Raw genomic sequence first — 25,326 nt, 5'->3', positions numbered from 1 at the left:
TAAAACAAACTGCCAAGCATTTATATACTACATAAAATACCACTAGCTTATTCTGTAATCATCTTCACAATCTTAAATCATGTGGTTGTATAGTTGAAATTTGACATTGCACAGAAAATTGATAATTAAATTAAATCTGATCTATACTTTTCGTTTTGCTTGGCACCTCAACTGAGTAATTAGTAATTACATGGCCCTATGTAAACCTTACGGCTTCACAGGATTTGTGGGGGATCCACTGAAAGGTTGTTTGGTTCCTCTCCTCTGTGTTTTGCTTTCCTCTTTCTGTCTGTTCAAAAATTTTTGAATCCTCCATTCTGTGATGGAGCCTTATGATCATCAATAACATTGCAAAATGAATACCAATAGAATGATTTAACTTCTCGGTCTCCTTTTGAAAAACTCAAAATCAGCTTGTTTGTCTTTTAAAGAAAGGTTTCTGGCAGATAAGGAGCCTCTCATCATTGTTGCTTTCTATTTCTACGACTCTTGCATCCCACTTCAGCCTCGTAGCTAGTGTTCTTGCTAATTCAATGAGCGGAACCGTGTCATGTATTATCACCCAACCCTGCATCAAACACATACACTGTTAACATACAACAGTAAAGAGATGTTTACAACCAAATCATAATAGATCTACCCTGTTCTACAGCATACACGTGAATTAAGCTACTTCTGAAATATTTATGCCAATTCGAAATAAATTTTATGCAGTTGGTTGTTTTTCTACTTAATTGCATATTACCAGTAAAAGAAACTGAAGCTGCCAAGGTATGCAACATATTTTCAAGCACAAACTCTATGGAAAACTGAAGAATTCCAACAGACTCAATCTCAGTCAACTGCAAGATAGCTATATTCGTTATTGTTTAGCATAAGCAGCAAGAATGCTCTTCTTTACATCGCAGGAATCTTTGGTTTAGTATCAATGCATCAGGGGTTCGACTATGCATATAACCTGTGAAATATAAGACATAATTTGTTCCTCTTTGACCAATGAGTTGTAATAAACAAGCTAACTTCAAAACTCTTGCCAACAGGCTGAAGCTTATGTACCTCAATTATGCAACAGAATGCAACTGTATTGCATATTAGAACAGCACTAAAGTGGTTCATATGGTCCGGGTGGAGAGAATATTAACCAGTTAGTACTTAGCACCAAAGGAAATGCAAAAGCTTAAGAGTATAAATCCAACTTTCAAACACAATGAGGTTGTTTAGAAGGTCAATTTAATTACAAGGCATTCAGAAAGAAACATTTACTTGCAAGTGTCAATGACAACCATCTAAATCTAAACTTGCACTCAAGTATATGAATCTAGCATCAAAGGTGAGAAGTTTAAATTAAAAATTCAACTCCACAGAGCATATACGACAGATTTTGAGGTCTAGGAAAATAAGCATGTATACTGAATAATTGGTTCATGTCAGGTTGAAAATATCATCCCATTCTTAGCCATAACAATTTAATTTATGAAATATTCAAAATTTTCAGAAAGTGGATTACTTAAACTGGATACCTCTGGGCGAACTACTCGATCAACCTCCATGAATATGTCCAGCATGGTGCACCTACGCTGCTTACCAGAGTCAAGTGATAGAAGTCCTGCTGCATGCACTAAATCATAAGTTCTAGGGTATGTTGGGAATGGTTCACACCTGAAATGGAAAATATTTTTCTAATCAACAAGTGCAGAACATTTAAAAAAAAATGTAACCTTTTCTATAACAGTACACAGATTTTAAAGGCACCACATTAATGTAACTTCCATCTCCAGATGCTAATCAAGGGACTGACATATTATAATTAATGGAACAGAAATTACACCAGGTCTTTCTATGTAACAAACTCAAGGCAAACCAAAATTCAGAAACAATGAAATTTTTCTAAAAGATGTTCATCAGTGAGAGCATTACTTCTAACAATTTGCCCTCTGAATTTCTCTAATTACATAATCATATTTGTTCTAGCTGACTATGGAAACAAAAAGCACAATAGTTCTTTTAATAAGCTGCACTCAGAACATTTGATTTTGTATGCAAACCCCATTGTTTGGAATAGAATTCAACACTTCCATTCTTCCACAGTGACTGATTTGACTGTTGCAGTTCATAATCAGGACTAGAAAATAAAGGCCTTCGGATTTTATGCTATGTTGTTTATGTGATCTGTTCAGGATTATCCACTTTGAAAAAGAGGTCTGAGTATAAGAAAGAGGTACAGAACAAGGAAAGCATCTAAACAAACAGTGGGAAATTCGCTTACATGAATAGCCTATTTTCTTTCCAGAAAGCTTCTTTCATTTATCAGTTTTCTGTTTCTGATCAAGCACGCTTAGAATTTCAGTCATCATTGCATACACTCTAAGGACCAATAAAATTGTCAATTGCTTCTAATAATTTAGATTTCCAATCTCAGTTAGAACAATTTCAACAAAAAAAAATGTCATGGAGAAGATGGCCTAGATGATAGAATTACCAGTCATGCAATACACCAACAAAGCCCCTGTCAAGAATCAAGGGTAGGTAGTTAGGTCCAGTTGTTGGCACCACATTCATAACCCACACAGACTTTCCAGCTTCCAACAGTGCAGAATTAAAACCACCAAAATGAGCATTCATGTCCAGCACATTTCTGAGCATGTTATAAGGTGGAGAAGGGTCCTCATCACCAGGTCTCTTTGGATGGTCAGAGAATATTAATGGTGACAGAAGTGACCAATAGTTATGGACTGCTGTTTTCCAGTTTGCAGAATCCTCTGCTAATTCTTCTAAATGCAGCCCTGAGAAATATAGAAGAAACTAAGATAAAATATGAGGTAAAAATAGAAGAAGAAAAATTTGGCAAAGGATAAAGAATAAAGATTTTAATCCTCTGTCACTATATATCTACTAAGATGCTGTTCAAAAACCATGTACAGGAGAGTAACAATTACCATATATTGCAAGCTCACTCTTGCTCAGTTGAGACCTAGAAGGCCACGTTCTCCTCTCTTCTATAGGAATCCATCGGCGGCTCTGTGTTCCTGCAATGCATGCTTGGAGTGGTCGATAATAAGGAGTTTCAATGTCGTGGCCTCTACTGCATATAGAAGGGCCTGAACCAGGCTTCCTAGGAACACAAAAAGTTTATGCTGTGCATTAGAACTGTATTTAGTTCTCAAACAATATCCCATGCAATATATATCTTATGCTGACTCTTTATATTATACTCCCATTTCCAATATATATCTAATATCATAAAGAGGAATTATTATTGGGATATAATCCATCTAAAGTAATGGAAATTTTACAAACTCAAACTACATATTTTTTAACTTGGGCATGCATGAAAATCCAAACACAAGCTATGCAAATATTAAATAAAATATTTTCCAAGTTGCCTTACCTGGAACTATAGCAATTCCTTTTAGTAGTTTTTTTCCATACAACAGTTTCATCTTGTTGAGACAACATCTCCCAACAGATATTTTCAGCAAAATCTCGAACAAAGTTCCATCTTTTCAGATTCTCTTTATTCCGAGCATTTATAAGAGGTGAAGTCCAGACAAAATATCCACCAGGCCTTAAAACTCTATCAACTTCAATCAAGAAACTACCATCTGTTAACACATCAAGCAAAAACTTGATAAATTTTTATGACCAATTATTTTAAAAAATTGATAAATGGTACAAGGTACCAAATAATCATTTTAAATTCAAGATCAACAAAGCGTAATTCAGTTTGTGACATTTGAACTGACTCATAACTAGTACCTTTTTGGTCCCAATCAATGCCACACCGTGCACAATGCAACATATCAAAGGAGAGAGAAGGATATGGCAACTGTTTTGAAGAGAAGGAATTAATCATTGCAGGAAGACCTCTTTCAAGAGTAAGTTGAACTTGACTGCCTGAAGCTTCATAGTTTGCAATGCACATAGTTAAAAGTTGTTTCGGAAATAGATGTGCTCCAAAGCTACCATAACCGCATCCTATGTCCAAAATGGTTCTTACCTGCAAAAATTAGGAAATCAATAGGAGCTATTATTTAAACTTACTTCACATAAAGGATAACTGATACCAAAAATACAACATTGGAAGTGCATGTAGACATCGCAAGAAAGCGTCAGTATAAAGCAACCATCACCATGTATAGCACGCTTCTTTTTTGCATCCAGATAATAACAAAGTCCTTGTAACATCATCAACTATCCTAGATTAACCAACACAAATACTTTCTGAATAAATCTGTATTGCTTGTTGCCAGATTTACATTTCCCACACAAATGTGAAAATTGAAAATTAGCACCTCTAACTGTTTAGTAGAGAGTTTTCCACTTTTTCTATTATTTGACAGGATCACTGGAGGTCAGGACCAGATTATAGCACTGCTCCCAGGTCACCAAATTAAGAAGCCAGATAAGATGGGCAATGAGTTGATTTCCATAAGCATGAGGCTGAAAGAAAAAGATAGTAGATATTCACTTACCCCAGCTTGTATTAAGTTAGATTCATTTCTCAGTCCAATCATTTCAGCAATTTGATGCGAGTAATCTTCAACACCATCAAACATAGAGGATGAACGAAAGGAAATCTGCTCCTCATCTAACATCATCATCCTGACAAATAAATTAAAGAATAACCAAAGGAACAGTTGGGAATAAAATAAGAGTTGCATGGTTGAAAATTTTTCTGCTCACCTCTTGGTCAGACTACCGGAGGAGAGTACCTCCTGTGCAGTAATTTTAACATTTGAAACCCAGATGACATCCCTTCCAGTAGGCCACCGCAGAGGAATCCTATAATTTACTGGGGGAAGCAGTAGACAGCTTTGCCTTGACCCTTGCCCACAATGACGGTCATTCTCATCACCATTAGAAAAACCCAAAGCAAGATTCTCTGATACATTGAAGCAAGGAACATAATTTTCAGACTCCTGAGAACAGAATTCCACTTCCTTAAACCTTGAAGAACCAAGAGACAGCTCGCCAATATCCCATAAGTCCGAAACAAGTTGCTCCTGAAGTCGCCTATAGTTATGGAGTATTTGACCTCTTGACGAGGCTGATATTGAGATAGTCCACCATAAAGATCCCGTAAGAGCAAGAACTAAAATCACAACTAAGCTCAACTTCAAAAGTAACAATGTTAATTTGTGCCTGCTCCGTGGAGTCCCAATGCTGAATGGATCAGAAGCAAAGCCATTTTCTCTGCTTCCATATTTAGAAGGAGAATTATTATCAGCGAGAAGTACTTTGAGAGGAAACTGGAGGGATAAATAACTGTGATCCGAAGAGCGGTTCCTATCCAAATCTTCCTTTTCTGTTTTATCTTTCATTTGGGAATCCCATAAATCGTGGTTGTTCCCGGAGATCCGCATGCCGGATATGCCTCGATGCAGAGGCCTTGACATTTTCTAACCTGAAAACTCCGACAATCAAAGTAAAATTTATAATATCACCTGATAAACCCAGTAGCTTCTTCAGTGAAGCAAAGTCCAAAAAATAGAAATGGAGAAACCCATATAAGATTTTCACTAAAATGAGATAAAAAAAAAAGCGAGAGCTGGGAAATGTTCTTTAATCTATAAAATTCCTAAATAGCAGACAAAGTTAAAAACTCCGGTTTGAACCAAAACTGCCAATAGTTTACTCTAAAACTGGCTGAAACAAGAGAAAGAAGAAAATGGTATCATTACTGAAGATCATTTCTCAAGGAATGATGCTAGATCATAGTCCAGCAACACCAAAGTCGGTGACTGGAAAAAAAAAAGCAGAAAATTTTGAAAGATTTAACTTTATTTGTAATACCCAGAAGAAAGGAAAACGAGGCAATTGAGAATCAAAGAAACTAAAGAGCAAGTAAAGAGATACTTTTTCCCCCAATAAAACATTAGAATCACTTTCAATGAGGTCCTTAACCTCGAAGAAGCAGCCAAACTAAATTTCCAGTAAAATTTCACTTCATTGCAGCACCTCACACACATACAGCCCAAAACTAAAATCTATAAGAAATGAATGAAACTGATACATATCAATCAAATAGGCAACAGAAAGAGAGAAACAAAATCATTCGCAATCTGAACCAAACCAACAAAAGATAAAAGATGAGCAAAGTAGTCAAAATTAGCAAAAAAAAACAACTACCTTAAATGGGCAAAAGAGAAATGCTACTAGACTGGGGGTAGAAAGAGCTAAAGAAGATCCCCGAAAATCAGCGAGAATTGACGAATACTTTAAAGCTCGAGTCTTCAGCTTCTGTTTTAACTGGAAATCTGAATTACATGTATCCCTCTCCCTCATTCAAGTCTTTAAACCTCGTTTGGGTGATATGATAGAGTTAGGAGAGAGATTTTGTATGGATCCAATCAGGACAGAGCTCTCGTGAAACTAGAAAACTATTGTTTTTATATAAGTATTTTCTTTGGGATATGAAATTGCAAAATGCAAAGCAAATCTGTTAAATATTGGGTTATACTCCAACTCTACCTCCCAACGCGCTTCTACCCAGTTCTCATCTCCCCTCTCCCTCTCATTTATACTTTTGTAATTATTATAAATTAAAATCTAATTAAATTTTATTTCATGAATATGGAGATTTTTTTCTCAAAATAATAAATATTTATTGCTGGTCTTTCATATCATATGCTATTTTTATTAAGATAATTAATTCATTAATATATTCATATTTAATATATATGTATATTAAATAATTTTTTATAAGGAAATAAAAATAGTAACAAATGGAATTTACTATGGAAATGTGCAGATCTGAGGGACAGTACACAAACATTAAAAAATAGTAAAAAAAATTGAGATATGGATGGGCGTGTGATCGCATTTGACCTGCGCCGGAATTGACGCACTGACCTCTACCACCTATTCTTTTCATTGAAATTTCGTCTCTCTTTGCTGCTTACTATTGTTTACCACCGCAGTGGCTGTCACTCATTCCATTAATTCTATATAGATGACATGATAACGTGAGACATGGATTGATTTGCTGAACCTGAAACTAAAATGGTAAAAGAAATAGCCCCAAGATGAAGCAATCTGAAACGGAATTTAATTTCTGAAAGTTTCTCTCTCGCTCTTGTTGTAATGATTGTGTTGTTTGAGTTAACGTGCTTGCTGGTCTAAAAAGGTCTCAGTCCAAGACAGATTTTCAAACCCGTGCTATTAAATTTCACTACCAAGCTTTTATGCCAGTTTCAACTTCACTAGCACGCTGGTTATTTCATTATTTCCCTTAGTTTTGACACTTCTTTTCAAATTTTATATTTATATTAATTTTTAAAAAAAAATATATATAATCTATCCAACATATAAATTCCAACACTCAAGAATATTATTTATAAAATAAATTATATTAAAAATTTCACAATTTAAATATATATTTTATTTTGATGAAATTGAATTGATTCATATCAACTCTAATCTCAATATCCACTAATTTATTAGTTAAATAAAAATTGGTAATTTTTTTATAATTTATTATTTTAATAATCGAATTAATGTAGCATATTATAAAAATATAATTTATCTAAGTTCTCTCACTTTCTTATATATGTTTCTCATCTTCGATTCTGTCTTTCATGCATGAATATATGGGACCATATAAAGTCTTTTTTTTATTCTCTCTTTTACATTATGCATAATTTTTCAGTATATTATTCTTGATAGTAGAAAGAGAGCAAGATGAATTGGCAAGGATGCGGCCGATGGTGGAGCAATTAAAAGCTCATGAAAGAGACGCAAGCCACTGGGGAAGGTGGATCTCCTGAAGTACGTAAAAATTTTATTGTTTATAGGAGGATTCAGTGAACTCAGCAGTGAACAATAATAAAATATTGGAAGAAGATGATTAGGAATGGAAGAAGAGAGAGATGAGGAAATTAAGAGGGGAAGTCTCAAATTCGAATATTTCATATGTAAAATGTAAACCTAACAAAATATGATCATAAAAAAGATTTCAATAAAAAATTGTAAATATACAGATAATTATCTATAAATTTAAAATATCTACGGCATTGGATTCTCACTTATTTAAAATTAAGTAAAGTTAGTTAAACATCATTAATAATAATAATAAATTAGGAGGACGTAAGTAATTACTATTTCATGTATAGATCGAAAGCGCCAAACATATTCATTAAAGAATTAGTTAGATGATTATGAAATTAAAGATCTCATTAATATCACGCCATAATCATTTTTTTAATTTAATTCTCAAGACTCTCACATGCCACCCAAGTCTTTTCTTTTTTCTCCTTTTTGGTCGAGTAGGTCCACCATGCCGCGTTTCACTGTCGGTGGTGGACCGGCTACGTGGCGCGTCGTCTGTAGCTGTGGGTGCGCGTGTGGATTATTGCTCCTTACGCCGGTGGTGGTGTAAACGCGGAATTGGGAAATGAAGAGCTTCACGAGATGGATTGAATTCTGCGTCTGAGGTTTGCGTTTGCTAGATGCTGAGCTGGACACAATTTTTTGGTGACGATTATTTTTGGACTGACATGGCTAATTAGTTTTAAAATTTTGTTTTATTTTCGGTGCATACCATGGTGATAGTACGACGCCGTAGGATATGTAATTGAAAAAAAAAATGGATATATAGAACTTTCTTACCCACAGGATTTTATTAATTGAAATTCAAATTCGAGACATATCATAATTTAGCTATCGTATAGTGTATTGATTGGGCGGATGAATTTAGGTATTATTTCCAAGAAAACAATGTAGAAATGCCCATTCAGACCTTGTGTTCCTCTTTCTGTCTATTCTCATGACCCCATGCACGATATATGAAAACAAAGTCATAATGTGTTGTCGCATTGGGATGAAGTGATGTTTAGAACAGTGAAAGGATAAGGGCAAAGTGCAACAAATTAAACTCACAATCAAACAATTGGGAATCCATCAAGATAAAATTTTTACAAGGCAACGAGTGAATTGATAGGTTGCCATTAAAAAGTCTTGGTTACATTTCTTCCTTAGCAAGGTGTGTGGGCTTGATTCAATGAGAGTAGTCTCTGGAACCCACCACCAATACAAAGTTGTTATGTTACAAGCTTCAGCTTGATTCTTCTTGAGTGATTGCAACCCTACATTTTCACTTGTGCTTGTCAATATCTTGTCTGCAAACCACTGGGAACAAGCTTCCAACGCTTCTATGTAAGTCATCATCACAGTAATGTACAAGTTGATGAGTCACTGATTTATTAATATCTATATTTTCTTCTAAGAACTCATAGAATGGTTTTTTTTTTCTTTTTCCTTTCTTTCATTTTATTAAAATAAATATTTATATTTTTTTATAATAAAAAATAATATGATTCGTGTAATATATATTATTTAAATTTTAAAAAAATAGACTTTTTTTCTTTTATAAGAGAAAGTTTTTTCTTTTGAAAAAAAAAAGTTTATTTCTTTCTGATTATCATCGATATTTCCTGCCTCTCATTTGGACCGTAGAATTTCCCTACCTGTTTAGGGATTTTCTTTCTCAAATATATATAGTTTTTGTTGATTTTTTAGTAGTTGGACCTATCCACGGAGTTTTATATTAAATTACTTTTTTTTTTGGTCTATTGATTTTTTATTTTTATAAATTATTGAAAGTTTTTTAATAATACTTTAGTGTATACAATAAATTGATAAGACAATAGTTTATATATCTTCTCAATAGATATTTTTTACGGTATTTATCACATTCTCAGTGATTCTATTAAAAGTGTTAAAATCTGCTTTTATTTTAAATTGAAAGTGTCTCGATCCAATTCTTATTTTTTATAGCAACCTCTTTCCATTAAAGACTTAATTTGATTATTTGTGGTTTATTGGTTGAGAAGAGGATGCTTATGGTTGCTATTTTGTTGCTTTTGTATTTCCTTTTGAGCTTTAATAAGGGTGTTTAAGCTGGTTTCTGCTAGCTTAGTTTTGTTAGAATCATTATTTTTGGTCATCAGATGGTCAGAGCTCCAAAGCATAAGCGCTGCTATTTTGTTTGGTTACTAAATCTTGTCGTGTCATACTAGAAATCAGTCCTACGTTTCTAAGATATGAGTTTTGCTTTGTACCTTTTTATTCTTGAAATTAAGGCTAGATTTAAGGTCTGAGTATGAACTTCACTTAGTCTTTTTATGTTATTCTTAGACTTTAATATTGTTTCTGAAGTTTTAAGTGGGTCTTGCATCTTATAATTTTTTTTTTCCGTAATGAATATATATTTTTTATAAAAAAACTTTTAAAAGAATATTTTTTATATAATGGAGGAGAAATGACATCAGGATGATATCATATCATATTCAGCACATATAAAGCTTATTTCAAAAGGACCCACACATATATATCAGATAATTATAAATGCATACACGAATAGTTTACCTCCGTACTAAAAAAATAATAATAAAAAAAAAATTTCCACCACTGCATAAGCATAGGACAGTGTGTGCATTTTGTAATTCATTTTGCATGTCTGAGGTAAACTTATAAAAGCTGCCACTGTGGGGCTCGCCTGCTCCTATAATTCTCTTTTTATTTCTTCATATTCTTTTTCCTTCACTTTGCTATCCATATATATATATATATATGAAGGATTTGATCAGCAGATCGACATTTATGATCGAATCTCAATTCAAGTGCACGTATTCACACGCTCACATGATAATCAAACGAATTCATATTGAAAATTGCAAAATCCATGCTGGATCTTTGCTTCTTTGTTTGACTTCGCTGTAAGCACATTAATTAGTGGTAATAATAAAATAAAATCAAGCCAGTTGAAGGTCCAAAGAGGTCGGTGTTCTGCGGTGTGAGAATGAGAATCCACTTAAGAAGTTGCAAATTTACCAATATTAATTTTGACCTACGAAGCCTTGGATTTAACGCAAATCTACCAAACTTTACACACTAAGAGTTCGTATACGTAGTATAGTTTTATCGGTCAAACAATCAGCTACATCCATAACCAGAGTGGTCGTAGCTCTCGTTGGAACACTTCATCATGTAATATTAATATTATCTCCGTCTATTTATCGTTTAAAATTTATTTACTTAAATTAATAGTTTTAATTTTAATAAAGTTTATAATGATTTATTTAAAATATAATTTAGATGATTATAATTTTTTTTATATATTAATATTAAAAATAATTTAAATATTAATAAGGGTATATATAGAAAATAAAATTTAATAATTTGAGATAATTTTTTAAAGTAATTATGAGACGAAGATAATATTTACAACTCGTGGGCATTAGGAAGAGCTCACTCACGAAGGACAAAAATTTAAGAAGAGACATGAGAAAGACGCCAGTGGCTTAGGGATTCCTGTGTGGAAACATCACAAGGCCGCTGCCCGCTGGCTGGTCGGTTGGCTTCAACGGCAGAATTTCCCTACCTCACCAATTCACCAAATCATGTGATTGTTTCTTTTCATATTTCCCATTTGGCACTATGCTCAACCACCTTGCAGAAACATACATCATTATTTATTTATTTATTTATTTATTTTAAAAAATTGACATATAGTGCCATATTTAATGTTAATCCAATTCAAAACAACATCATTATTAAAAAAATAACTCAAACTTAGTATGCCAGTGAGGCATATTAATGAATTCTTTACCATTTTAAGTGGCCCTTGGTCCCTAATCCATGCTCCATCAATGTTCATAAAAATCAAATTACATGCTTCTCAATTCTCATGATTGGATTGCAAAGGAATCCACACCAAAAGGCTGATGGGGAATTGATCAGCTTTATTATTTATGGCCACAAAGGATCAACAAGCGGAAGAAGAGCACTAGACGACCCATGTTCCAAAGAGAAACTAAGGTGCCATTGCCTTTCAGCAATAATGGTGCAATTTTTGCAGCCATAACTCATCAGGTTAAGGCCCACAATCGCCCCTCAGCAAGAGCTTTCAGGATCCCACACTCCATGTGGGGTGCTTAAATGTGGGCACTTGCCCCTCTCCTTTGCATGATTTATTAGCCCATCCCCTTTCATTTCTACATAGTAACAATAATGGATCATGCATATGACCACTCATCATCAACCCGTTGCGTTGTCCCTTCAAATTAATCATCTCATATGCAATCTAGTCTCACAATTAAGTACTGATAATCGCCGTACTACCTACATCTAGGATGAGACCGGATCCTAAAGAAGAATACAAACTCAAAACCCATCAGGCTATTCTCACGCATACTGATCTAATACCGCAAGCTCTAGTCTAAATACGTGGGACGGGCCGGATCAACCATGAGCGTTGGTCCAAGAGAAAATAATCTAACCCGATGATATGATGTGAGGGAGAATAACTCAGCTCGGCGACATGACTTGAGGGAGAACAGCTAGCCAAATTATTTTGCAGCCTTAACAGCATGCGCGCCGGGAGAATTAAATGGTCGCATAATATAGAGGGGTGCTTTGACGCGTCCGTACGTACGGGTTTGAGTAACAGAGACGGTGGCATTGAAGTAGAGAGGCGGTTAGACGTCAAGATAAAAGGAAAATGTGATCTTCTCTAATCAAATTTACACACTTACTAAAAACTCTATTTTCTGAATTTCAGAATATCAAGTATTTAAATTTAAAACCGTTAAAATAAATTGTTAATTTTGTTAAAAATAACACCGATTTACTGTTACCCTTAAACAAATATGCTTTATCATAGTTTTTTAAGATATCTTAAGTTGCCAAAGTTATCTTCTTACTGGTCCCACTGGACTTTAAGTCTCGAACATCTAAACTTATAGCCAAGTTCAATGTGCACGAAGTTTATAAGGATGGTGGGCAGTGATTGATCCATCGTAGAAGGAAGGCTGCCCCATGCCATTATATCGTGAATAATAATTGAATCTGCATGGATAACATGTGACTAAAGATGGAGGAGTGCCCTCATTTCTTGCATCTCTCCTCTGCAAATCCTAAAAATTATATAACGAAGCGCTTGTATATATATTCAGCTTTTAAATTTTGAGATCCCATTTCAGACGGTAATAAAGTTGGCGGATATGACTGATAATTCCATTCAACCTACCTGATTAATGAACCTGACTCATCATTACACCCGTCTCTTTCAGTTGATGCAACCACAGCTTGCAATTTTCAGCGTTGGTTTTTTGGCGTTGTTCTTATCTGAGAACCAAGTAATTGTGTCTGTTCCTGGAATCCTGTACAACAAAATCAGAGAAAATTCTTGCTTTATACTCTGTAAGTCTTCTGTTGTATATATTTGCTTGTGGGGTTTGTAATAAACTCACATCTTTCAGTGAATAAATGCATAATAGATAGTACCTCTCTGAGGGAAAATGGTAGGTCAAAAACTTATAGGTCCTAATATCAGCAATTGAAAGCTTTAAGAGAATACGTACTTGAAATATGCACTTGCTAAGCAGGGGAAGTTGCTCAAATTAATAACCTTTTTGTTTTAATACGCTTGATTATAATTAAGACATGAAAACGATTCAGGGAAGGCATCTAATTAAGCAGATGACTATTACATATGTGGTTATAAGTTATATGATGTCCAAATGGTCCCAAAAATTGGTGGTAATGAAAAGGTCAGGCAGCACCAACGAGTATCAGTAGCAATGAGAAAAGCAGTCTTTTTTTTATTTATTTTTTCTTTTTTTAGAGTTATTTGAAATGATAAAAAATAAGGGTATAAAAGCAGATAATATGGTAAAGAAATTGATGGAGTTACTGGTGAAAAGAGTAAAAACAATAAGCAAGCATCTATGGCACTTGAGATGTGAAAATATTTCTAGAAAATTGGCGCATTACACGGTCCTTTCTGGAGAAGCTTCAACGAACCATGAAAACGAAGAGACAAAGCACCGACACAAATCAATGGATAAGAATAATGGGCTGTGAAAATGACAAACACGTTTTCTTTATTCATTGCTTAAAATTACAGGACGCAAATTGTACAGAAAGCTAGCTTCTTCTTCGGCCATATATACAAAATAAGCATCAAACGACAACACAGATGATCTTAAGAACATGATTGCTGTGAGAAAGGCTCCAACTTCCCGGAAAACTGTAATTTGAAACCGATGCATTCTAATGATTTTACCATAACAGTTGATCCTAGGGTATATTCCCAGCAAATCGATAAATTACTTTTTGTTGAATAATATTGACTTTGTCATAGTCACTAATATTAATTTGGATAATGAGACATTATTTTGATCGTTTTTAGAACTAAATAAACAATATAATTTTAAAAATATTTATCGAATGATGTTAATTACAAAACAAAAAGATAAAATATATATAAAAAAAAGATACGAATTATAAAGTAAGAGCTTATTTAGTTTATATTTAAAATTCTAAGTGTCTATTAACACAATTTTTAAAATTTGAAAGATTTCTTTATCTCCATTGATTTGGGTTTGTTTTATGTACGTCTCCTAACCAACTGGTCTGACTCCATTGAAATTCACATGCAGACTGAAGGGGGCGTAATCTTCATTAGGCCCATTGGACTCATTCTGAATCCTTATAGGAGTTGAGTCGCCCCTGCATAGTTCGACCAACTTTATTAGTTATTCAGAGTGTGGACTGCAGAGCATTCTCTTTCTAATCATTTGATGGGCTATCTCAAGTCTGGGCCGAACCCAATATTTGATTTGTTTCTTTTCCTTCCTTTTTTTAGGATGAGGTTTAGTTCGGCCTCTATGCTTTGCTTTGCTTTACCTTTGTAAAGTCATTGACAATGTTAATTTGAGCTTAGATATATCTAATTTTATCTTATATAAATATATAATTTACCATTTAATAGTTATTCTTTTATTTTTTTTAATCAAGAATAAAAGAGTGAGAACTCTGAATTACATAAGCATTTAGCTATTGAACTAACTCAAATTAGTCTTTTTTTTTTTTCTATTTTAAAATAACAGTAAAAGCATGCAAAACATATATACATATATATACAAAAGTGTCACTTGTGTTATTCTTTTAGCTTTAATAGAAACTAAAATTCAAAATCTTACAAAATTGATCTCAAAATTGCTCTGTACCCCTCTCTTCCTTTTTCTTTCTTTTTCTTTATAAAAGAAGAGTAAATTAAAAGTGCATAAATTATGGGTAGGTATTGCTTTCCAGACTTGCAGTATCACTAATGGGTAATGAAATGACAAGCAGAGAACAGTATTGAGCTTTGAAGTTAGGATAAAGCGAGTGGGTAAACCACAAATCTGCTTTGGTTTGGCGCTTCGATTTATTCTATTAGGCAATACCCACTAAATCTTCATCCGTGTTTGAACTAACTACAGCTGATAGTATCATTCACCCAAGGAGTTGGGAGCTAGTTAAGGTTACCTCTGAATTCTTAACAAATGCCTAATTAATATGGAGGAGTTAATACCTGAGGATGTGGATGTGGGCTCTTATTGCCTGTCCTAATCATGATTCAATATAGCTGATAAGCTCCTGAAGCCAACACACTGTCCATGAGATACAATGATGAATGATGCCATTACCCATCTGAAAGCATGCACTCTACAGTCTGCCTTGTGTACTCACAACACATCTGCACTGGTTTTTCATCGATGAGCAATAATATGAATGGGGGAAGCTGCCGGTATAGTGCTCAAGTAACGTGTAGATTAATTTTGTAGCAATGAGGGACCAGCAGATTTTGCATTTGCTTCCTCTTATTTAGCTGGATTAACATTACATGCCTAAACTAATTAAACAATCTCAAGAACTAGATAATTAAGATGGAACTTCATCAAAGCAATGAATCATTTCAACAACAGTAGTACTGCTTTTACTTTCCAAGAAAAAGGATCTCTCTCTCTTTATACTAAGTAGGAGACTTTAAGGAAAAATATATTAGAAAAAGATGGCTTTAAATTTATTTGGTGAATCCTGAATGCAACAGAAAGCGGGGTAGCAAATTAAATACAGAATTGATTGGTGGCTAGTGTTGCTCTGAAGTGTGAAGGAGGAGGAGGAGCTATAGCAAGTGGGGGTGGGTCATGTCGCAAGAGAGCGTAAAAGAAAAGGAAGAAGATGAAATCCAGCTCATGGCTCTCAAAGAGTGATAGGACCCCACGTGGAGAGGACCTGCATGCCAGTTCACGGACTTGTACACTTCTCATAAAACTAGACCTCCTTATAGCTGTCTCCTCGTCCCTAACGCTGGCAACAACCACCAAGATAATCTTTCATCCTTTCTTTTTTTTTTTTTTTTTTAAAGAAAAACAATGTCTTTCTCTCTCTCTGGGTGCATGTGTGTGCCTGTGGCCTCAAGTTCCAGGGAAAGCTACTAGAGTTTCAGCTTTTTAATAAAACTTTTAGGACATGGAGATGACAAACAGGTATGTCCAATTGGGAATGTGGGCAGCGTGGGAGAATCCTTCAACCTCATAAGTACCAAGTCCATTTACACTTTTCTCTGGACATTACAATTAATAAATATCAATTTTTGCCTTTTTTTTTTTTAATCATTGACCTTACGATGTTCCCACTGCCCAGTTCCCATGCCTCATCAACTCCATTCTTAATCATTGACCGTCTTTTCTTTTAAGGAAGATATAAATCAATTTTTGAGTTTAAAAAAATTTAATTAAAATTAAAACTGAATTGAAAATAAGGCTACCATCCAATTGAATCCTAAACTATAACCGTTGGTTCTGATCCATTAATCTTTCCATCATTCATTGCTTATAGTACAAGTTTTTATTATTAATTTTTTCAATATTAAATTCACTCATTTTGATTGAGGAGAGAATGATGGATTGGACTAAATTTTGTTTAATTCAAATGTGTTACCTTTTGAAAATTCATTTTCAATATATAACTTAATTAAATTGGGTTAGTAAATTACTTTTCCATAATTTTTATATTTTAAATCTTAAATTGGGTTAGTATACTACAAACATGTTTGTGGGTTGAAAATGATTGAGTAGACAGTAGTAATTTTGATATGGAGTTAAGGTCAGCTGCCGTGCCGGCATTGCTTGGCTGCATCTTAGATTATTAATTTAATTTAACGAAATACCTTTCACCAACTGCCATTGGTAACTTCATAACCTCATTGAGCTTGCGACTTTCGTGGATGTTATAAGCAGCTATGCTTCATTTGGCGGTTTTGAGTTTTGACTATGGGACTCTCCACTGTTAAATTTAAGAAATTTGATAGATTATTAAAATTATTTGTTATCCATGTCCCATGTGTGCATGTATATATAATTTTTACATTTTTTTTAAAAAACTAAATATTAATTTAACTTTTGTTTTCATCGAAGGCAACCATTTATTTTAATTAAATTTTGTTTTGTAGTATTCAAATATTTGTATGTGCACGAAGATAACTACTGTCGACATTATGATGGTGTGCTATTGAACAGAAAAATCAATCAATATTAGGTTTTCTTGGAACTAATTTCAATATTTAATGATTGATTAGGAATATTTTGAAGGGTATATATGAATATTACAGGCCGTCCATGATGATTATTATATTTATAAATCAAATGGTTAATTTTTTAATTTTGGAAGTTGGCTTCTTAACTGCCCTCTACTTATAGGAGGTTAGGGATAGGATTAGGAAGATGGAAGCATGTGATCATGGAGGAATAATTAAGTGCCTGATGCTATATGTGCATTATTGAATTAAGAATGATATGAGGTTGGCAAACTTAATTTATTTCTTAAATTCTATGGCATCTGATGTAAAATTTCTGATAATCACAGAGACCCCACGATGGGTGAAAATGTTGGTACAACTAATATCCAACTAGACTAGTAATTAGCAAATAAACAAACAAGTTATTAAATACTAAATACTCGTGAAAATTAAGACTAAGTATAAGGATGTCGAAACCTAAGGCAAGATCAGAAAGAGAATACAGAGAAGAAACAAAAACCAACTGATTAAACAGATGGGGTTGATGGATTATTGATTGGAGGGTGGAAGTATATTAATACAGAGACAGAGAGGACAGATTCAAGTGCTTAGTCACGCAGCTGTCATTCGATATTGCAAACCCACCCCCTCATTATCTTCCTTTGTAGACAGCAAATTAGAGTTTGCAGCTGTCGGATCTCTCTCTCTCTAAAGGCCACCACTTTTTTGCCCTTTTATTTTTAATTTAACCAACCCAAACCCATTTGTTGTCAAGAAGCTCATCAAGTAATAAACAGCATCATAGACTAGCTCCATCTATCATTTTCTTTGTCTCAAATCTCTTGTAATGATTCTTTTGTGTTGAAAAAATGGTTGATGATTGAGGACAGAAGCACGCATATAGAGCAGAAGCGCAGACAATATAATGAGGTGGAAGAGGAGAATGACAGGATTAAGAAGAGATATACTGATATGTGAATGATATATCAGGAGTTCATGCATGAACAAGGATACCCATTTTCCATTTTGATGATTTGCATGCCATGGCTTATCCACATTATCGATCTCAGTTTGGAGACACAACGTTCACAAAAGTGTTCGTTGGTGGCTTAGCTTGGGAGACCCCCACTGAAGAAATGCGTAGATACTTTGAGCAGTTTGGAGAGATTCTTGAAGCTGTTATCATCACTGATAAGAACACAGGAAAATCTAAAGGATATGGATTTGTAGGCTCATTTCCCTACTCAAACATTTTGTTTCCGGATATTTTTCTATCTTATTCTTAATTTGAAGATATTTTCTTTTGTTCATAAATATATACAGGTTACTTTTCGTGATCCTGAATCGGCCAGAAGAGCTTGTACTGATCCAAACCCTGTGATTGATGGAAGAAGAGCCAATTGCAATATTGCTTCTCTTGGACGGCCTAGACCATCACCTCCCAGAGGTCCAATCCATGTTTCCTTTCAATCTTTATATAATATAATCAAGTACTGTATTATTTTATAATGTGTTAACATACATCAGCTACGTTGCTATTTCTCTTGGTGACTTGCTGCTATTTTTGCTGTTAATTCAGGAAGACCACAAGGTGGCACTCCTTACCAGGGAAGCCCATCATATAGTGGAGCAGCAGCGCCATTGCCTCCTCCATTTCCACCACCACCACCCCCGCCTCCGCCGCCACCTCCTGTTATCTATCCACATTTCGGGTTAGTTGTTGCTTTCAGTTTCACTAAAGCTGTGATTTTCCTCATCACTTGCAGAAAATTAATGGTCCATAAAATATGGCAGGCATAGGCATAACGCTTTTTTCTAAGTTGCATTTTGTTTTTTTTTCTTTCCCATAGGGACAGTTGGTATCAGCCTGTAAACAACAAATCATATAATTGACTTTAGCGACGTGCCACCACAAAAAATAAATTGATAACCAATAATAAAGACTTCGTAATTAAGAGAGTGCAAATATGCAACACTCTCTCATCAACTCCATAAGCTTACATATACTTCAGGACAGCTACTATACAACGATGTGACCCACCTGTTCTTCACGTATGGGTTGGCTTACGTGCACATTAAATAATGAATCATACAAACTTAGAAAAAAGAGGGTACTGCACTGTGTCGAACATACTTGTATAGTCTTCGGATAAGCAGATAATTGCATATGCCATGATTAACCAGTAGAAAATTGATAGTTGCTGCATTATTTTCTAGTGAATCTGCATTCTGCAGGAATATTGAATAATTTTTTGCATGAAACTAGGAGCTTGATCACATTTCCTTGTCCTAATATAATCATCATTATATGCAAATGAAAGTCCTAGTAAAATTAAGCAAGGCGAATCAGAAGAAGGGTTCGTGCCATGCACATATGTAATTTGTGGTCCTGTGTGTTAAAACATTAATTATTTTAATGTAGACACAGAACAATGCATTTTTCTTTTATGCAATATTATATTGTAGTCTCTCTTTAGTCAAAACCAAGGCAGTACATTATCTTGGTTCCACAGGAAACACAAAACGATAGCTTTGTCGCTTCCTTCTATCATCTGTTCTCGAAGTGTTCGGTCACAGTCCCTCTTTACTTTCACAGTTAACGATACCCTCGAAATTACTATGTATAGGACAAACTCATTTGTCTTCTTTTCTTTCTGTTTTGGTAAATTTTGTTTTTTTTAAAAAAAATAGACGAGTAAAATTTAAGCTCTCATTTTTTCATTATAAAATAAATATTTAATTTGGTCATTGAATAAGTAGCATAAAAGTTTACTGAACGTTTCTTTAATTCCTTCTCTCATAATTAAATCGTACTTATATAACAAAACAATTCTTATTTAAATTTGATTTACATATATTCTAAAAGCATAACTAAATAAGATTTAATGATTTTATGTAGACTTATGATATAAATATGCATGTAAAGCAATTTCAGACAAATTTTTTGCGTGTATGATATTGGTCCAGAATATGCATGGGAAATTGGGATTGGGATTAATTTTTAGCACCCATAGCAACAATATCGTTGGTAACAGTTGGCATCATGGTAGGTCCCTATTGGTTACATCACAATAACTTCATCATCCTATACCCTTTCCTTTCCTTTTTGCAAAGAAGCAATTTTTTCAGTAACTAATTACTTTTTTCAGTCTTAAGAGAAGAAGTGTTTAATTAATTTTCTCTTATATACTCTCAATGCCATTGATTAATTCAACTTTTGCAGGTATCCACCTTACACTCCTGACTACGGGTACCAACAGGTTAATTAATTAACAACCTCATTTTCTTAGTTGGGTGTTTAATAATATATTAATATTGTATGTAAACCCTAATAATAATCAGCATCTGGCTGCAGGCTATCTATAATGCACAAGCTCAACAGCCTCAATACTATCAACAAGTGTACGGAACATCATCGTCAGCCATGGGCTCACCATACTACTATCATGGCTACTCTTTGCAACCTATAAGGGGAGCACGTTCTGCCCCCCATCCTCAACGTTTGCTAGGACCCTCATTTTTATACTATCCCACCAGCACTTTCGACCAATCCTTCTCCACATATCCTCCTCCGCCTGCTATGCAACCCACAAGGCATCCCTTTACCTCTTCTACAGGTATGCACTCTTTCTTTATCTTATCTTTTTAGATCGTTCTTTTACACGTATTAGCTTGTGAATGTCGATCTCCTAGGATAATAAGCTGTTAAAAAATTTGTTCTTTTCGTTGCATGATTGAAAGAACAACATGTTAGGATTTTTTTTAAAGGAGCAATCTTGTATTTGTATAACATAAGTGTTGATAAATGATGAATATGATTAGATGTAAAAGGTTGTATAGGGCAAGAACCAGGAAGGGGGCCACGTGGGTAAGCTCAACCATGTGGGTGAGCTGTCTGGTTATTGGTATGACCCAAATAATGGGTCAATGTTAAAGTAGTGACAGAGAAGCATATAGTATAAACAAATAGTGAGTCCATGTGGTTTCGGTGTCAAGATTATGGTTGATTCTGAAGATGAACTTCACTGCTCTTGTATACACTGGCCCACTGCGCATGTTCTGTGTATTATTAACTCAATGCTCAAGTATGCTTATATCGTAATTTCATATTTAATAATTTGTTTTACTTTTATATTCTTTTATTGAAAAAAAAATTCTATAAATTTGTGATGCTATGGGTACAATGGATACTTGAAGCTGTCACGTTATGCATTTTTCACGATTTTTATAGTTTAAGGCAATTTTGACATTAACTCGATTCATGGCTGTGGTTGATCAGTTACTGTATTTGCTTAAATTGCCAATAGAAAATTTCCTTTCTTATTGTCATGCAGAGACCTGCTATAAATCATTAGTTCTTTCATGTATTTGGTAATCTTCGCTTTTTAGGATGGAGTTAAATTCCATCAATTTTATATAGTATTTAGAGTAAATAATTATTTATCAATAAATTTTATGAATGATCAGAAGTCTTGAGATCGAATTTCAATCGAAGTTGATTATAAAAAAAAAAAAAAAAAAGATTATTTCAATGTTGACAACTTGCAGATTACCATTGTTACACATTTCTTCCAAACTTTTATCTGTTAACTCTTTCTTTTGAGTGTTTGAGTTCTTGATTCGTTATTTCCTTGACTTCCTGTTTAGCTTCAGATTCACAGCAGACTCCACAGCATCCCGCAACAGAAACAGAAGCTGGTGTGGTTACTTCGGAAACTTCAAATCCTTAGCTTAACCAAGAACTCATCATCAACATATATACACACGATTCGGTGAAAAGCTTATTTTGTAAAATCTCCATAACTTGATTGGTGGGTCTTCCTCTCACTTTATCTCTCTCCTTTATTCTCAAAACTCCCATATCTGTCGTCTTCGCAGAGATAATTCATTAATCTTCTCTCCCCAGCTGCTGCAGGAAAGATTTCGGACTAATCGACCACCTTATGCAGATCTTTCTTTTTTTTCCTTCAAAAAAGAAAAATCATCTATTATTCTTTTGTGATGTTGATTTGAGTTAATTATTCTAAATTATAAAATATAAAAATCTTAACATCTTTTTACAAAATGTGTATTACAGGGAAGTAGAGTCCCTCAATAATAAATTTAATTCGTTAAACCTATGAGGTCTCTTATTTCTGTACTGCCCTTTCTTTGTTTAGATATAAATAACTGGATCTCGATTATCTGGGTAAGTTTAAATCTATGAATTTTATCAGCTGAGTTTTAATTTATTACTATAAGATATTATTAAAAAAAATTCATAATGTAATATAGTAAAATACATAAATTGACATTTATATTTTATTTTAAATTATTAATTTGCATAATTTTATTTAAAAAAATTTTAATGCGAATAAGTTTATTTATTTATTTATTAGTATAAAAATATAGATACAGAAAGAACTTTTTTGAACTTTTAATTATTGTTTTATCATGTCTCTCTTATTGCTTTTAAAAGCATTCTTATTCACATTAATATTGTTGCCAATATTTTTATGATTATTTTCATTTTTTGTACATACTAATATTAATTATGCTAAAATTAATTTATATACAATAATTGTATTTTAAAGTTATTTTCATTTAAAAGGATGTTGATATCTTAAATATTTCAATTTCAATTTTTATATTTATTAAATATAAAATTTTTTTTCAATATTTTTTCTTCTCAATTACTAAATCTAAATCAAAATTATAATAATTTTAACTATACCCTTTTAATATTATATAAGTCTATACAAAAATTTAAAATTTTAAAAGATTAGCGCACAGGGCATTTTTGATATTTCACGACGTTATTAATGTTTTTTTTTTAAAGTCTTTTTTCGAAACCATTGCTGGATAGGCTACAGCAAGAAATGGTCGGAAGCAAATGGGCTGCTAATCAGAAGGCCTAGTTTATTTTGATTTTCTCCATTTGGGAGGTCCAATGGACCTAGGCTGTATAAATGTATGGGATAATTTCAGTTTACCCATTAATAATTATTATATTAACAAACCTAAAATTCATTTTTTTTTAATGAGAATCGGAATTAAAACTTTTCGTTAATTTACTGTTTAGGATGTTATTATTTAATTCATGAATTATGAAAAAATTTATTAATTAATTAAAGTATAATACTTAGTTTCTATGTATTAAAGAAATTTTAATTATTTTATAAAATTTAATGATTAAAATTAATGAAGTGATCGGTTAATACGCTTTTTAAAATTAATTATTAAATTTTTTTATATAAAATTACACCTGCATGTCTCCTCGACGAAATTAAATTTATTTTTTTATTGTAATTTATATTTATAATTTTATTATAATTTCTCTATTAATATAATAAAAAATTTCAAATATAGTGAGAAAGTATAAATTTTTTAAGAAAAAAATATAAAAACTTTTTAATATGGTGTGATTATAAATGAGAAGTCCACATCGAGCATGTTAACAGTTAGAAATGAATAATGACTGTCCTGTGATGCAATCCCTCTCTAGATTTCCTTCTCTAATGCTTGAGCTGTGGAGAGAGAGCCTAATACCGTAATGCATTGCCTTAGATTTGAAACTTTCTGTAGAGCAATTCTTGCCAAATTCAGCTCCCTGGGCCATAGAAATTAAGGTATTTATTTTCCACCCCAAAAATTGATAACCATGATTACAGAATAGATTTATGACGCCCTTCACAAAGGTTGTTTTCATTCAACCATGCACATTACTCTCCAGCCACCCTACCCTTCCCCTCTACTCTTATTCTCCTCGTCACCTTTCTGCTGTATCTGTAATCTATTTATATGTGTATAGACATATAAATCAGGCTTCATCTTTGTAATTTATAGCTCTTAAAAAGCATGCATGGAGTCTTCACATCTTGTATGTGATGCTGATTCCTTATTACTTTCTTCAACTCCTAGTACTGATATTAATACTAATAGACACACCGATATTGAGCCACTCGAGCTCTTTCCCAGTGCAAGTTATAGTTCTATTCAGCATACGCCATTGCTGAGCTCCTTTCTTAGCTCACCACATCCATCATTAATTGAAAACCCTAAAGCAAGCAGTACTGATGGAGACAAAGAGGAGGTTACTGTGGCCTTACACATTGGCCTTCCTGATCACTCTCATAGCTCCATCAATCCAAATGTTAAAGTACATGCAAATGTAGTCACCAAATATTGGATACCGACTCCTGAACAGATACTCATTGGCTTCACTCATTTTTCTTGCCATGTTTGCTTCAAGACCTTCAACCGCTACAACAATCTTCAGGTTCAAAATCTTTTGCTGCTTTTAGTGTTTCTTTGTTCTTATAATACATTGATTAGAAAGTTCTTGCAGTGCTCTCTCGTGATGAGTTTTAGTTAGTTTCAGATGCACATGTGGGGTCATGGATCACAATATCGTAGAGGACCTGAATCGCTCAAGGGAACTCAGCCACGAGCTATGTTAGGAATCCCATGCTACTGCTGCGCAGAAGGGTGCAAGAACAATATACAGCACCCGAAAGCGAAGCCTCTAAAAGATTTTCGAACATTGCAAACGCATTACAAGAGGAAGCATGGACTGAAACCTTTCATGTGCAGGAAATGTGGGAAATTCTTGGCTGTGAAAGGTGACTGGAGAACCCATGAGAAAAACTGTGGTAAACGTTGGCTATGCATTTGCGGTTCTGACTTTAAGCACAAAAGATCGCTCAAAGATCACATTAAAGCTTTTGGTTCAGGCCATGGCCCTTTTCCTCCATCATCATCATATGATGGGATTCAGCTATTTGATGATGGGTCTGCTCTTGCTTAAGAATTAAGATTGTGTCAACTTCATGCTAGGCTTACATTTAATTACATGTTCCCTTCAGCATAATCCAGATAAATCATCTCATGTATGACGTATTATCTCTGTTTAATCCTGCATCCTGTGTTGTGAAATTTAAGAACAAACAAATGAATTGACATGTTCCCCTTCAAACGAAAATGTTGATGTTGTTTTGCGC

The 25,326-nt window shown here is 33.7% G+C and overlaps 3 protein-coding genes across 7 annotated transcripts; 2 read left to right on the top strand and 1 right to left on the bottom strand.

Moving 5' to 3' along the window:
* LOC110609812 (probable pectin methyltransferase QUA2) lies at positions 1 to 6,495 on the bottom strand. 4 transcript variants are annotated; one of them, XM_021749632.2, is made up of 9 exons: positions 6,130 to 6,494; positions 4,684 to 5,411; positions 4,473 to 4,602; positions 3,757 to 3,997; positions 3,389 to 3,602; positions 2,937 to 3,112; positions 2,480 to 2,783; positions 1,521 to 1,659; positions 1 to 568 (listed from the first exon to the last, which is right to left on the bottom strand). In XM_021749632.2, the coding sequence occupies exons 2-9, from the start codon at positions 5,394 to 5,396 to the stop codon at positions 410 to 412; spliced, it is 2,076 nt and encodes a 691-aa protein (XP_021605324.1). In that variant the 5' UTR covers positions 5,397 to 5,411; positions 6,130 to 6,494; the 3' UTR covers positions 1 to 409. The 4 variants fall into 4 exon arrangements, 3 of the variants coding, with proteins under 3 accessions (XP_021605324.1, XP_043810170.1, XP_021605325.1); XM_043954235.1 differs by having other exon boundaries at positions 1,508 to 1,659; positions 4,684 to 5,404; XM_021749633.2 differs by having other exon boundaries at positions 4,684 to 5,404; positions 6,130 to 6,493.
* An 11,414-nt stretch (positions 6,496 to 17,909) lies between these two features.
* Positions 17,910 to 22,467, top strand: LOC110608765 (RNA-binding protein 38). Of its 2 annotated transcripts, none has more exons than XM_021748054.2 (6): positions 17,910 to 18,573; positions 18,671 to 18,794; positions 18,927 to 19,059; positions 20,571 to 20,607; positions 20,703 to 20,964; positions 22,001 to 22,467. In XM_021748054.2, exons 1-6 carry the CDS (start codon positions 18,391 to 18,393, stop codon positions 22,075 to 22,077), a joined length of 816 nt encoding a protein of 271 aa, XP_021603746.1. In that variant the 5' UTR covers positions 17,910 to 18,390; the 3' UTR covers positions 22,078 to 22,467. The 2 variants fall into 2 exon arrangements, with proteins under 2 accessions (XP_021603746.1, XP_021603745.1); XM_021748053.2 differs by having other exon boundaries at positions 17,922 to 18,573; positions 21,995 to 22,467.
* Positions 22,468 to 23,741: 1,274 nt separating this feature from the next.
* On the top strand, positions 23,742 to 25,326 carry LOC110608816 (protein TRANSPARENT TESTA 1). The gene is made up of 2 exons (XM_021748108.2): positions 23,742 to 24,605; positions 24,708 to 25,326. The coding sequence occupies exons 1-2, from the start codon at positions 24,189 to 24,191 to the stop codon at positions 25,131 to 25,133; spliced, it is 843 nt and encodes a 280-aa protein (XP_021603800.1). The 5' UTR covers positions 23,742 to 24,188; the 3' UTR covers positions 25,134 to 25,326.

The sequence above is a fragment of the Manihot esculenta genome, chromosome 2 (genome assembly GCF_001659605.2).
Source record: "Manihot esculenta cultivar AM560-2 chromosome 2, M.esculenta_v8, whole genome shotgun sequence".
In the NCBI taxonomy this organism is placed as follows: Eukaryota; Viridiplantae; Streptophyta; class Magnoliopsida; order Malpighiales; family Euphorbiaceae; genus Manihot; species Manihot esculenta.
The sequence above is the reverse complement of the archived record's forward strand: the minus strand, read 5'-3'. Positions and strand labels throughout refer to the sequence as shown.